Source organism: Meleagris gallopavo, chromosome 21 (genome assembly GCF_905368555.1).
Source record: "Meleagris gallopavo chromosome 21, MGAL_WU_HG_1.1, whole genome shotgun sequence".
In the NCBI taxonomy this organism is placed as follows: Eukaryota; Metazoa; Chordata; class Aves; order Galliformes; family Phasianidae; genus Meleagris; species Meleagris gallopavo.
Window position 1 is genome coordinate 2,636,937 of NC_139424.1, and position 15,652 is coordinate 2,652,588.

At 40.6% G+C, this 15,652-nt stretch overlaps 1 protein-coding gene across 4 annotated transcripts in view; it reads right to left on the minus strand.

The window, feature by feature from the left end:
• Positions 1-15,652, minus strand: part of GTF2I (general transcription factor IIi) — a 55,494-nt gene that overhangs the window by 15,103 nt on the left and 24,739 nt on the right. For all 4 annotated transcript variants that reach the window (XM_085240637.1, XM_085240635.1, XM_085240638.1 and 1 more), the window contains exons 11-20: positions 14,437-14,499; positions 13,108-13,209; positions 11,983-12,048; positions 8,885-9,068; positions 6,979-7,037; positions 4,289-4,360; positions 3,540-3,723; positions 3,145-3,212; positions 795-866; positions 98-281 (exon numbers count right to left, since the gene is read on the minus strand). In XM_085240637.1, coding sequence (XP_085096763.1) covers positions 98-281; positions 795-866; positions 3,145-3,212; positions 3,540-3,723; positions 4,289-4,360; positions 6,979-7,037; positions 8,885-9,068; positions 11,983-12,048; positions 13,108-13,209; positions 14,437-14,499 — 1,054 coding nt within the window. The remainder of the gene's footprint in view (positions 1-97; positions 282-794; positions 867-3,144; positions 3,213-3,539; positions 3,724-4,288; positions 4,361-6,978; positions 7,038-8,884; positions 9,069-11,982; positions 12,049-13,107; positions 13,210-14,436; positions 14,500-15,652) is intronic.

A 15,652-nucleotide genomic window follows, 5' to 3' on the forward strand; every position in this document is an offset into this window, starting at 1 on the left:
AAGCAGCACTTAGCTAGAATTTAAGCCCTTAGTTTTCTGAGAAGAAAATCGAGCAACTTCAAAATCAGGAGGGAAAGTAACTGAATTACAAACTTACTTCTTAACAACAAATTTGATTTTGTTGCTCCCGCGGACAATTCTTTCCAGGCGTGGAATCCCAAACCACGTGGGACTCCGGAAGGGAATTCCTTCTGGCAAGCCTTCCACATACAAGTACTCAGGGTTTGATTCAAATACAGGATAGGGAACTTTCACTGCCTCTGAAAGCCCCAGAGCTAAAGCTGCAAATGAAGATTAACAATAGTTTGTGCACTTGAATGGGAGCTATTCTAACTCAAGTGATTTTAAGAAGCTCGGTTTCCAGAAGTTGTTCTGCTCAGAGGTAATAAAGACAACCACCTAACCAAGAGAAATATATACACTGATTTTCTATTATCTTATGGAGAATATTTACAAATGAGGCCTTTGTCCATTGTGCCACAGGTAATATCTCTTATCTAAGCTCTTATATATTTGTATCTAATATTTTCTTCTGGCAGCTTCTTACACTCAAAAGCTTTCCATACGCTTATCTTTCCCACCATACAGTTGGAAAAAGTAAAGGCTGGTATGTTGTCATAGAGTCATTAATGTAAGTTATTGGGATGAGTCAGTGGGCAGTATGTAAGTCAACACTTCCATACATCCTAGCACATTTCTGATGACTTAAGTACAGTAGAATTGAAAACACCTTTTACAGAACAGTTTTAAAACGCAGCTGCTTTATAAAAGAGTTAATTTAACATTTCACTTACCAAATTTCATATTAAATATCTCTTCTACTTGCTTTCTTAGCTTTGTGATCCTGATGTTCCAATCTTCTTTGGCTGAGAACAAGAAACAGAGCATTATTCAATTCCAGATAAAGAGATATATTTGAACACGTTTTTCTCAACCTAATGAGTAGACAAGCACATGAGTAGACAAGGACATGCAGTAAATAATGACTATTAATGGAAGCTTAAATGATACATGGAACTCTCTCTATATGGTGGAAAATCTCTTCAAATGTAGTTACAAATTTCAAAATTGTCCGAAGTGGGAGAACTTGTTTTTCAGAGCAGGATGTCTTTCAGATGCAGGAAAGAATTATTCTAGTGGGTTTCCAAAGATAGAATTAATTCCAGTGTATAACATCCTTTACAACAGAAGACATGGACTTAAGGAGTGCTTTTCTGAATATTTTTATTAGCTTAAAAAAAAATCATCTTCAATCCTGTTTTTTTTGTCACAAAGAAGTCAATATAGGAGTGCTGACTATTGGTAGCTTTGATGAACAAATGATGCTCTTAGCAGCCAGAAAATGCCTTTCTTTTCTGGCAAACAGTGCCAGATCCTTCTAGAAGAGATGTTAAGGCAGATGTGAGATGACGGAGTGATCTGAGCAAGCCAGCACGGCTTCTCTAAGAGCAGACTGTGCCCAACCCATCTAGCAGCCTCCCATGATCCAGCAACAGCATCGGTGGACAAACAGAAATGCAACAGATGTCATCTACTTGCACTTGTGTAAGGTGCTTGATATGGTCCCACACCACGTCCTTATCTCTAAATTGAAGAGATATGGATTTGAAGGCTGGACTATTTGGTGGATAAGGAATGGTTGGATGGTTGCAGCCAGAGGGCTGTTGTCAATAGCTCTATGTCCAGGTGGAGGCTGGTCAGGAGCGGTGTTCCCCAGCAGCCCATATGAGGACCAGTATTCTTTACCATCTTTACCAATAGCATAGGTGATGGAATCAAGTGCACTCGCAGCAAGTTTGCTCAGGACACCAGGCTTGGGTCAGGGCAAGCCTGGATATATGCACAGACTGGGAGGAGAACTCCTTGAGAGAAGCTCTGAAGAAAAGGGCTTGAGGAAAAGCTGACATGAGCCAGTAGTATGCACTCACAGCCTGGAAGGCCAGGAGTACTCTGGGCTGCATCAGCAGAAGGGTGCCAGCAGACAAGGAGGGGACTCATCCCCCTCTGCTTTGCCCTGCCTTCGTGAAGCCCCATCTGGAATGCTGCATCCAGGCCTGGGGGCCCCAGGCACAGGAAAGTTGTTGAGCTTTTGGAGAGAGTCCAGAGAAGGACTACACAGATGATCAGAGTCTGGAACAACTCTCTTACTAAGACAACGTGAGGGAGCTGGGCTTATTGAGCCTGGAGTAGAGAAGGCCTCTTTATGGCATTCCAGTATTTAAAGAGAGATCATAAAGAGGAGTGAAATCAACTTTTTCTACAGGTAAATAGTGATAGGAAAAGGGGCAAGAGCTTAAAGCTAGAAGAGAGGAGATTTAGATTAGATGTCAGGGGTAAGTTTTTGACAGAGAGTGCAGATGCCCCATCCCTGGAGGTGCTCAAGGCCAAGCTGGATCATGCCTTGGGCAACCTGGTCTGGTGCTTGATCCAGCACTCAGCATCCCTGCCCACAGGAGGGGGGCTGGAACTAGATGGTCCTTGAGGTCCTCTCCATCCCAAGCCATTCTATGATTCTACAAGTCTGATTTTTTTCCCCCCTGCAAAGAACTCAATACAATTGATTCTTCAAGCCAGAGCTTGATTAACCAGAGAAATGTGTGGGAAAAAGCCTAGGACCTTCTGGATCTCAGTCTGTGTTATTAGTACAAGCAGATTCACACTTTTAAAAATAAATAAATAAACAAGGATCTGGATTATACACTTCTGTAGCAAGAAAAGAGCATCCTGCTGTCTCAGGCAAATAACAATAAATCATCACACTAAGGAAAAGAATCCAGATTAACTATTTCAAAAGCACTTGTGCTTTCAAGAAGTCATTAAAATTCCCTAACAACAGAGGCTTGAAGAAAAGCCCAACAAAATTAGCTGTGAAATGCTAAGGGACTTCAGAACTTTGCATCAGACCAGGATAACAACTCCAGCTCTCCTGGGCTGTGCATACGATCCATTTTAGCTACTCAAAGATAGCTGGACTGCACTACAGTTCTATTTTCATAGTGATCAGTGCATTCTGGTCAAACCTCACAAAAAGCACGTCATGGCATGCATCACGGAAAGATTACTTCTTGAAAAATGTTGTAACCATCCAAATTAGTTTCCACACCAATCCCTTGAGGTCACACCAATGCCCCTTAGAGACAGCACCTGTCTTGCCTGGTGTGTCTGTCCCGGGTTGAGTAACTTCAGGTGAACTGAGAGTTAGCAGCTCTGGCCTGCAAACAGAAAGCAGATCATCTACCCATTCTTCACACAACGTAAGTAATGCATGCTTTTTATAACATTAAGTGAAAAATTAGGCTCTTTCTGTTGAGCATTTCACACTCGTGAACACGCTACCAAAATATTTTGGAAAACTTGTCCAAAGTTGCAAATACTCAGTTTAAAATGCAGAATATTTCACGTGTCTGTTTGGCAAACGAAGACCGAATGCTTTGTGACTGAATGAAACCAAGTGGTTGATTACATAAATGCTGTTTGTTTGCCCTCTTTAAAAAAAAAAAAAAAAAAAAAAAAAGATGAGGCACTAAAACAAATTTTACCTTTTGATTACAAATTTTATTCTGTTGCCCACTTGAATTATTTTTTCGAGGCGAGGGATCCCATACCAGGATGGACTCCTAAAAGGAATGTTCTCAGGCAGACCTTCAACGTACAGGTCAGCAGAATGGACCTCAAATTTCTGGTATGGAACAGCTTTAGGCTCAGTGCTCCCCAAGGCCTCAGCTGTTAGAACAGAATAAATCCATTAACTGGACAGTTTGCCATCTCTCTCTGTTAAGAACAAGCTTCATTCAAAGCTACAAAACCTCCACATTACTGCAAGCATGACCTTGGAAGCTGGTCCAGTGCAGGATATCTGAATCCAACAGACTCCAGGTCTCAGCAGATCAAGAACAAACTGCATTATGTTGATGTGATGGCAGTCACATTGCTAGACATTATTAAGGGCTTCTTCACTAGGGCATAATACAGTGGTTTTATTCAAAGTTTTAAACCCACTATAGAGCAACACATAACATTTTAACCCAGAATTCTAAAATAAAATGGTCAACTTCATAAGATTCATAAAATCCAGAAATGTTCAAATTTTAATGGTACTGCATTTAACTTCTTTTACTAAGAATTTAACTAGTTGTATACACAATAGAGTAATACTTTTTTTTCTCCAATCAGCTGCCAGGATTATGAATAATCAAAGGTGCCACTTATGAAGACAATGACACAAATGATTGAGAGCAACCTTCAAGAAATACAAAACCACAACAGTAAACAACAACACTGTGCTCACCAAACTTCTTACAGAAGAGCTGATCTACCGTCTTTCTCAGCTTGTTGATTTTGGCATACCACTCCTCTTTCACTGTATTTTAGAATGACACAGGCAAAAAAAAAAAAAAAAAGAAAGAAAGAAACATTCCCTAATTACTTTGGTTATATTTTCAGTTGGATAGCTGAAGAAGTACGTATTCAACTCTCAACTGCAGTGCTTTTATATTCTTTCAATCCATAGATCCCATTTGGAGGTGGGATCAATCAGTTGTTTGTTTTGTTTTTTTTTTCCCCATTTTAATCATCTCAAATATTACCTTAAAGCTATGCACACAAAAAACTTGTTTTCAAGGAGTTTTCCTTAAGCACTGCACATCCACAAGCAAGCTTTCACAACAGATGCTCCAAGGATCATTCTGCTCCTAGTTGTGTACTCATGCTGAGCTTCCTGAATCTGTTTCTCTCATTGTTTGTGTACAATACCTATTAGAATCATAGAATGGCTTGGGTTGGAAGAGGCCTCAAAGATCAACTAGCTCCAACCCCCAATAAATTACATCAAATGATTTGAAATCATTTCAAATGTCGAGCAGCTTAGTTCCAAGTCTCTGAAATGTTGCCTTGACAATACTCAAGATATGAGTTAAGTCATAACTGAGATACAGAACACACAAGTGGCAGCTATGTAGATTAATGTACCCTGGTGAATAAAACAAGCTTAAATCTAGTTTTTCATCATTTTATTACTTGAGCTTCTTTGGTTGCTCATTAATATGTATGCATCTTCTGTAGAGTTTGTGAGAGGAAGTTTTGTAGCTGAAGACAGTGTGAGATTTGGTCCCGTGAAAGAGTAAAATGACGATGTCAGCTCTGTCCTGTTTGGTAGTTGGAATAGGAGCAGCTCTTGTTCACGTTTTGTCATGTATTATTTGGGATAAAAGCCCAGGAACCTTTGTCTGTAACAAGCAACCACTGAGCTGCCATGATGCGGGTGTAGTCAGCATGGACAAACAACTCCCACTGCAGAACTGCATTGCACCAGGCTGCCTTATCTTCATAGGCACCTGTTCACAATTCTTCAGCCATTTCCTGAGCCCCATCTGTCTTCTCAGAACTTCAGCACCACACTATTTTAAGCACTTTCCTGACCGCCCTGTTTCCCACGGGAACACAGACGTGAATCATCTTTCTTCTGCCGGTCCTATAAACAGCTTCACTCCCACTGGGGGCAACCAGTGGGAATACAGAGACACAGAGCTGAGCCCAGGGCTGGCTCTCCTTCCTGAGATAACAGAGGAGATGCTGACCTACTGGGAAAGGGGGAATCCAAGCATGGAGAAACCTGAAGGAAAGGGAGGCTCAGACAGCTGCTGTGTTCCGAGATGGGTTCCCTGAAATGGTATCATCACCTTTAGCAAATGTTTTCTGAGAAGTAACACAGCAGTCACACACAGATGTGGCATCATCACAAATTTGTGAAGGTAAGCAATGTAAAAGGCAACGGACTGCCACTATTCTTCTTAGCTACAAGGGATTTACAGGATATGTAACATACCTTTTCTGTCTTCATAACCACCACTTTACATATGACAGAAACAGTAGAGAAAAAGGCTTATTTTAAAACCCACATATGAGAACAGTTGTGTTTAAGAGTCAATCATTAGCTTACCTACTATTTTTATAGCCAAATTTGATGCTCAAAGGAACAGTGGGTTAAGACTCAAAACCCTAAGTTAACTTACACTGCACTAAAACTTTAAAGAGGCATCCTTAAGACATCATTTCTTAATTTAGACCTTCAGTGTTCACTTTAAGTACAGTCTTTGATACACTTTTTATAACAGAAGACCACAGGTACGTAACCCACTATAATGGTGCTGCAGTAGTGCAGACAACACAATTTATACCCTTGTGTCTTCTGAACTTGGAATTGCTCTGGTATGACTACAAGCACACAATACAGCCAAGCTGGGATTCCAGCCAGCTGCACGGTGGGGTTGGGAGCAACTGATCTGCTCCCACAGCTCAGGCACACAAAGCTCTCAGCACCTGGCATACTTGGACAGTTAAAAAAAAAAAAACAAAAAAACAAACAACAACCTGAAACCCAAAAGACAGTGGAATATAACTATAGAGGAAATCAAGCAAGTCATACACCACACTAGTAGATGTCTCTATTACCAGTGCATTCATTAATGCATTTTAATTCATCTAATTTTGGCAAATGCCAGATGCAAGTAAATATTCCTGAAGAGCCAATCTTGAAGCACATGACAAAATACTTTACAATATGTCTATTCCCACTCAAACGTTTACAATTTTACTTGAGGCTTTAATTAATGTGTAGTTTTTGTTGTTTTTGTTTTTTTGTTTTTTTTTTTTTTAAACACATCTCAAATTCACGAATTTTGGGATGGCACATCAATGATTTTTAAAATATCTTTCTACATCTAATTATATTATCTTAGAATAGTGTAGTGCTTATGAATAAAGAATAAATGCAGTGGAAAAAATTGCTAGATTTCCAAACTACTTGCAGGATCTGAAGACTTTATTGATCAACTGCTATCACGCTGTAGCTAAAGATAATCCAGAACAAGAAGAATTATTTGCAGTGTGTCATCAGTAAAAGCTGGTGATAGGCATTGCTAAGACCAACAGACAAGGAGGAAACCATATGGTACTCAGCTTGCACATCTGAAGACCTACCTCCTGCAGCTGGTTTGTCCACTGGTGCATCTTCTTGTGTTGAATTCAAAAGCTCGTGCCTAGAAGATTTAAGATCCACGCTTCAAAAGTGATACAAACTGGGGTAAACCAGAAGTTACAGCCCTTAGTCACAGCCTCTCTAGCAGATACATCTAGCAAATACAAGTCACCACTGAAGGATCAAAACCAGTAACGAGATATTAAGATTCATAATATTACATTCCAATTAACACTGAAATATGATAAGAGATGGGTGAAACTCTGACAAAAATATTTCTCATTTCTGACACTCATATCCACCAGAGCCATAACATTTCATACTAACAGAGACTGAAATCATCTCTGAGTTCTAAGATGCACTTACCAGTCAAAACCATCATCAGAGACAAAGAAGCAAACTGAAAAGTTAACCTTTAAAAAGCAACATTTACAGCAGACATTTCTGTTTGACAATCACAGCTGGTTTTATCCATACTAGAACACCACATTTTTTTAATTATGACATTTCTCACAGAGTTGTTGTGTTGCTCTGGTTACCATACACTGCAAGACTGATAAGCAGCATAAATGAGTTACTGTTACCCACTAACAGAAATCTGATCAGAGCTGGCTTCTGTATTGCATTAATATTAAAATCTTTGCATAGTGGCTGATTTTAAGTGAGAAAAAAGGCAGAGCTATGGCTCTCCCTCTTTTCTGTTTACCTGCAAGTTTGGGGTGACAGAAACAGAACACAAAACCTTTCAAAGGTGGCATGCACAGAGGCAAAGGCTGTCACTTCCACAGATTCTGAGCCTGACCACTGCAATCAGCACATCCCTACCCACTTCAAAAGCTCCTGGATTAGCCCTACAGCCTTGCACAATAGTACAATGCCAGCTGTTACTCACAGTAAAATATCAATACCCATCTCTGGTGTAAAACATCACATGTCTGAAGTGAAGCAACAAGTGACAAAAGGCAAATAACCAGGCACTATCAAATCTGCACATCGGTCTACCAAAGTGGTACACGGGGCACTGCATAATCTCTCCCAGCATATCCTGAATTCACACTAGGTTCAGGCACCCCAAAATCCCACCTGCCTCTGTAGCAAGCCATGTCAGTGTTCTCCTAGAAAAGACATTGAGGCAAGAAGTGAGAAAAAGAGAAAGGAGCCCAGAAGATGCCACAGAGTTAAGATGCGAGACTTAAAGGCAGATGATATCCTGCCAGGGTGAGAGGGAAGGCAACTGGGCCCTCAAACAGTTCCCATGTACATGTAAGGTCTGTCTTCATGTATGCTATCAGCTATACTCCATGATAACATCAAGGACACTGTAGTGCACACAATGGATTCTCACAGCACTGGAAAATAACCTCAGTATATCTCTTAAAGTTACAAGGACCAGATCACATTGATACACCTACCATCACAGAATCATAGCAACTAAATCCTAAGTAGCAGCCACTGTTTTGGCCTCAAACCTGTCCTGGGAGATGTTATCTGCGGATACAGACCTTTACAACATTGCAGCAAGAGAAAAATAAAAGCACTGTCTGAAACTGAAACTCAGGCCAGGATCTTCAGACAGCATTAAATGTGCTTAAGTCAATGGCTTTCAGTGCATCTTAGAGCTGCTGAGACTAAAATATTACAAAGTGATCTGCCCATGACAAAAAGCCTCTAAGATTTAAGATATCCATCCAGATCTAAGTCACTGCTGTGGCGTTCTGCTGATCTGATAAGCTGAATTTCTCATCTGAGCAAGCCTGAAGTAAAAACTACTCATCAATACTGCAAAGCAACGCCTCAGCAGAAATCAGTGTGGAAACACGCGAAGATGACATGAAGCAGAGTGGATCAAAAGAAAGAAAGAAAAAAAAAAAAGGGTGAAATAGGGACAAAACCCAGAAGATTCCTTACTTTTTAATGACAAACCGGATCCGCTCCTTCGCTACGAGAATCCTCTCCAGACGAGGAATGCCGTACGTGGATGGCCTTCTGAAGGGAACGCCTTCCGGCAGGCCTTCCACATAGAGGTCTTCCATGTGTGACTGGAAGAGGGCGTACGGCACGGACACGGGGCCCTTTGCTTTTATGGCCTGAGCTTTAAGAGAGAAGGAGAATGAAATAATTAGACCAGCTTGTGGCTGCTCTGCCATTATTGGTTTACAAAACTGTCTTACGGGGGAGGGGTCTGTTCGTATTAAAGTTTTGGTGTGCTTTAGGAATGCAAGAAATCACTACAGAACTTCAGAGTATACTTCTAACATCACCCAGAAAAGTTCTGCCCTGCTAATGAAACCTCTGAAGCCAGTGAAAAAACACACAATGGATTCTCACAGCACTGGAAAATAACCTCAGTGTATCTCTTAAAGTTACAAGGACCAGATCACATTGATACACCTACCACCCCAGAATCACAGAATGGCCTGGGTTGAAAAGGACCACAGTGATCATCCAGTTCCAACCCCCTGCTGTGTGCAGGTCACCAACCAGCAGACCAGGCTGCCCAGTGCCACATCCAACCTGGCCTTGAATGCCTCCAGGTTTAGGGCATCCACAGCCTCCTTGGGCAACCTGTTCCAGTGCCTCACCACCCTGTGTGAAAAACCTCCTCCTTACATCTAACCTAAACCTCCCCTGTCTCAGTTTAAAGCCATTCCCCCTTATCCTATCACTATCCCTTGTAAACAGCCATTCCCCCTCCAAAGTACCCTCTCCAGGTACCATGCTGTCACATGTAATAAAAAAAAAAAAAAAAAAAAAAAAAAAAAGACATGATAATTTGCAAATACCAAGAGCTCTAATCTCTTTTTACTCACAAGGGAACATTAATTTTGCAGGTCACGCAACAAGAATTCCCTACCAGCATTTGATTGGTCTGCAAATAGTTTGGAACATTCTGTTGTTTTGCTATGGACATCAGATGTAAGAAATTATGTGAGGAGAAAAATATTAACAGATCAAAGAGGTGCTTTCTTTGATAATGCAACTTATTGCATGCAGTTATGTATCTGCTTGCAGCACGAAACTACTGAAGGCACTTTTTCAAGCAATGGAAAACAGATAGCATATTTGCAAGAGTTCACATGAGCTCCTAAGTTCTTATGTGCAATAAAGCAATTTAGTTTTTAAAGGCATAAGGATAACATACCCTTTCTATCACTTAGAAATGATGATTTCAGGTGTGTTTATGGCACGAAAGGGGAAGCTTTGAAAACACCGCCTGCATTTTTGTCTTAAATTCTGATGAGCATGAAATACATAAGTTCCAGAAAATCATGAGGAGAGCTGTGTTTCAACCAGAGTTGGCTCCAACTGCTGATAATAAGATGGCCAAAACTAAAGCCAGAATGTACTTCTGCAAAGAGATGGACAAACAGACTAAAGAAAACCTATCCAAACATGACTGTCAGAGGAGACGTGGGACAACCACCAAGTGAACTGCTGTGTATCATCCCAGCCCTTCGCTGAAGCAGCTTCTTACTGCAGTTATGTACCTTTTCTAAGAAATGCAAACAAAACTTGCAGCCCTGGAGGCTGTTGTGAGTTGTAAGGAGCATAACAAATCCAGAGATGAGTTTCAGCTGGAAAGCAGGATTCATGAGTAACAGTTGGCCACGGGGGGGGGAAAAAAGCAAGGAAAGCAGTAAAAGCTAGATCATTCCTTCAAAGTAACAAAAGCTTCTTTAAATAGCTACAGCTGAGGAGGTTTTGTCTTTTTAATTATTTGTCTTTTTTAAGCAGGAGTCCTTATTTCACTTCAATCAACAAACGTTTCAGCAAATACTCTTCAATCAACCAATGCAATCAGTGACACAGTCTGCAAAGAGGCTTCTTAGATTTGCAAGCTTTTGCACAGAAATCCCATCGAATATAGGTTTCAATTTAGCCTATATTTGTGAGACACTATCTTGCATTTATACTATAAAAAGTATTTCCATTCAGTCTACATCTAAACACCAAAATAAATACATTTTCAGACATGCCAGTAATAATGTTCAACAGCAGCTGACATTGCTAGAATGCTTCAGAGCTCCAAAAGCCAACAAACCTGAAAAGCATTCTGAGAATTCTGGACATCCAAAACTCATTTAAGTAAATAAGAAATTGCATGCCCATGTAGACAGAAAGAAATGGAATCTGGTATGGAATTGGTTCACGAATCAATGGACTGTCATCCACAGGGGAAAAGGCGATGGTGTAATACCAAGACCTTAGATAGAAAGTCAGGAATAGCTCTCCCAACAGACTCCACAGGAGACCTTTACACTGGATATGTGCAAACACCAACATGAAATTTAAAGCAATTCACAGAATTTCTGCAGCGAAAACAACAAACAGAAGCAACAAAACACCTTGAGCTGTTCTCATTCAGTGTGAGCTGCCTCCAATGGGCTGTTTGAATGTCAGCTGATGGTCACATCTGAAACATGCAACAACTCTGACAGACCACAAGCTCCATTCAGAGAACACTTCCACTTTTGAGGGCAAAAGCACCACTGGGTATTTTGAAATTTGTGCTGCTGCTGTCTTACTCGGTCATATGGGGACACAAAAGATGCTTATGTACAACACCCAAAGCTATTCCAAAGTCTAATACATGTGCTTCTTTTTTTCCCCAGGATATGCTTCAGTGCAAATCAACCATGATCAGAAAGTAACAGTCAATGGTAACCAATCCCCAAAGGCATTCTCTAAGGTTATCTCACTTAAAGATCATGTTTAATTACCAATAAACAGTGAGTCTTTCAAATCCAGGTGCCCAAAGCATTACCATACTGGAGCCATGCTCCAGAAAACTGAACATAACTGAAAACTTAAATCAAGTTTTGCACTCCAATGCCAAACTTCTCTCATCAAAAAGGCTAATGCCCACTGTTTTAAGCACTCTAGTAACATTTTACTCTTTGGTGCTAGTCTGCTTCAGAGCCAACAACAACATGTATACGAAAATGCTGTGATTTCCATTGCCAAAGGAACAGAAGCAGTTGTTCTAAGAGGAATGTGACACATACCATATTTTTTCTCAAACAGTTCTTCAACTTGCCTTCTCAAGTCTGTAATTCGTGCATTCCATTTATCTGCAAAGAAGAGAGAACTTGTCAGACTGCAGATAAAAACGAGAATCTCTTGTAAAACCTGTTACCACTAACAGAAACATGCAGTGTGCTGTTATTGCTCATCTACATATAGGGGGCAATACTAAACCTCAAAAAATATGGATAAAATCAGAAAGGAAAAGAGAATAGAATGTTTAAGAATGCTTCCCAAACCTGTGTAGATCTTAAATCAAGTTTGTCCATAGAAGGACAAAACCCATGCTAAATCAAGTCCCAAACTTTTCTTTGATGCCTCAGACTCTGACCACCATTAGGTGAAAAGTCAGTTTGCAGCTGCCATTGATAGCTATCTGAATCCAGGGCCTGAACAGCTTGATAAAGCTTACAGTGAGTACGTGAACTTGTTTTGGTGTTAATCCATACAACTACATGCATCAGGAAGCACCATGTCTTCCTCTTCCTTAATCCAACATTTCCCCAAGTCCTGATTTTGCAAGACGTCCTCATAAATCCTACTTCTGAAGGAAGATGCAAGTTGCAAGACAGAATTTATCCAATTCCAACTGTGTATTCCCTGGAAAATTGGATTAAATGCCAACACATTAACATCTTATTTTCTGCTTATGACAGAGAGCACACAACAGCATTTTCTGTTGAACTGCAGGACAGTGGATTAACAGCAACTCTACCATAAGAGTCAGGAAGATACAAGTCAGAATTTATTGGGCTGAAGGGAAAACCCTGTTTCATTGCATAGAGATGCTGAACACACGGACAGTCCTGAGATAACGGTTTGTGTATCTGTGAGGATGAGAACATGCCACTCAGCACAACAGATTTACTGGTTGCCTTCACAGCTCACAGTGCATATCAAGGAAGACCATCTGGACACATTCTTGATCTAATGCTTGTCATCATTCAGTTCAGTAGCACATTCAGCCTGATTTTCTTGTACAGTAAGTCAACCGACCAAAAAACTGACCAAGCACTGGCATGCCTTACTCTGGCACTGTGAAACTCTCTAATACCTTTTTATAAAACAAATCAGAGAGAAATAAATCTTGAATTTTTTTTTCTTACCAAAATTGAACTCTCTTGCTTTTCTTTTCCCAGTACTGGCAGCTTCATTTGCTGTCTCAGTGTTCTTCGATCTCTTGTTAGGGGGCAAGTAGTCTTCATCATCTGAAAGAAACATGAAGATATCACTGCTTTACCATCCAGAGAAAAGATGTGCAATGTTGGAACTATTTGAATTTCAAGCTTTAGTACAAATGTTGATCCATGCTTTATGAGAGCTTCACGTTTTGCAATAAATTACTTGAGTAACTCTAGAAAGCTGCTGGCCTGTGTGGGAATAATTTGTGTGAGAACACTGGCACAAAGCAGAACATAGGAGAAAAAAAAAAAAAAAAAAAAATCAAAGCTTCTTTACATTTCCTAAGGAAAACAATATTGTTCTCTGAAACAGCTAGTCATCTCATGATCACACAATGAGTATGTGACAGCAAAAGAAACAGCAAATGAATTGTGCACATACAGACTAGATTTTGTACCTAACTAAAAGTATCCTTCCACCAATAAGCACTGACAAATAATGCCTAAGTTCAATACTGAAGACCTCAAAGGTGCTAAAGCCAGTTTAAAATCAATGTAAAACTGATGAACTTCAGTGAAATTCATTAAACAGAAGGTCTGCCCTAGCCCAAAAAAACATACAAGTGGATGCAGTAGACATCTGTGACCCTGAGGTCTTTTTTAAGCAAGGTGCTACTCAGCCAGTCAGCTCCCAGCCCACAATACTGACTTCTCTACAAACTCACAAGTTCTTGGAAAACTCCAATCACCAACACTTGCAATCTTTGAATGAGAAAATGGTTAAAGCAGACAGAGAAGTTAATTTCACATATAGAATAGCATACGCCCAGGTCGATGTGCATATAGTTTACTTAGAACCAAAGAATCAAAGCATGGTTGGGCTGACAGGGACCTCACAACCCACCCAGGATCCACCCAATGCCACGGACTGGTTGCCCCCCTATCAGACCAGCCTGCACCCCCAGGGATGGGGCACCCACACTTCAATGGGCAGCAGTGCCAGGGTCTCACCACCTTCTGAGTAAAAGAATTTCCCCCTAACATCTAACCTAAGTCTCTCCTCTTTTACTTTAAAGCCATTCCCTCGTCCTATCACTCTCTGCCCACGTACGAAGTTGCTTTCCTTCCTGTTTGTAAACTTCTTCAAGTACTGGAAGGCTGTAATGAGGTTTACCCACAGCCTTCTCTTCTTCATGCTGAACAAGCCCAGTTGCTTTAGGAAGTATAATATCACACATTAGGAAGTAGGAAGTACAGTATTACGTACTGACCTAAAAGCCCTACAAACAGAAACACAGGAACCCGATAACTAACCTTCCAGGGTGACCTCGACCTCAGGATCCTCACGTGTTTCTGAAGGAGGATGCTGGGAGGAATCTGAAGGGGAGAAAAAACAACTTCTGAACGATGGACACAAACATTTTTAACCAAGCACTCAATGATTTTCTGCTTTAACTGACACCTGTCAAGAAGCTCCCTGGCTCACTGAAATATTTTGCATTCACAGCATGCAATAAAAAAAAGGAGCAAAGCTATCTTAGCATAAGCCTTTAAGCAACTCCAGGCAGGGGTAAGGAGGCAGGGATTATACACACTAAATCACATGTACAGCAGCACAGAGAGTTGGCATTAATGACAGGAGGAAATTCCTTACTCTTGGCTTAATAGGATTAATAGAATCATAAATATTTTTCTCTTAGTTATCAAGGATTACCAAAAACAAACAAAGCCTGTGTAGCCCTACAGATGATGTATTTCTTTATCATTTACACAGATTCAGAGCTGTTGCACTACAATGGTTTTCCACAACAGACTCCAAAGGCTGACAGTGAAAATGAAAATGCTTGTGTAGGGGCAGCCTGTACCAATACAATAAACAGGATTAGGCCCATCAGCACCTGGTAGCAGAAAGCAATTTGAATTTAACTCCTAGAAAATTCAAAAAAAGCAAAGTCAGTCATCTCAGTAACTACTCATAGTTGTGCATGAGGGAAAACATTAACTATTCTGGCAGAGCAACACTGTGTTTGCACCCTTTGAGGACTATCTTAGCTCAGGTTTCTGTAAGATCTATCACCCCACATCACTTTGGGAACAAGTTGGAGGGACCCTTCTCTTCTTTCCACGTGATGCCACGTGTGGTAGAGGTCCAGCAATACTGAGATACCTTAGCTGGATGACACAAATTATGTCAAATATATCATCAGGCATAAACACTAAAGGCTTTTGGTTGCTTTTTTTTTTTCCAACACAGTATGATCATGGTGAGGTATTTTTTTGATCTTCAAGTACTTCCTTACATCAGGTAATAAGGTAAATAAACACAGGTGCAAAGCAGCAGCATCCTTTACGGTTCTTAATGTTGTCACTCTCTGGCACTGCCATTCAGTTTAAAACAATTCCTTTCAACAACCTTGACTTTCTGATTACTGAATTTCAGCAGTGCTGTTCTCCACCCTCACCCAGTCCTACTAAAACCAACAAGCACTTGGCAGCTATAGCTAAGCTGGGCCATTTCGTGCACGTGCAA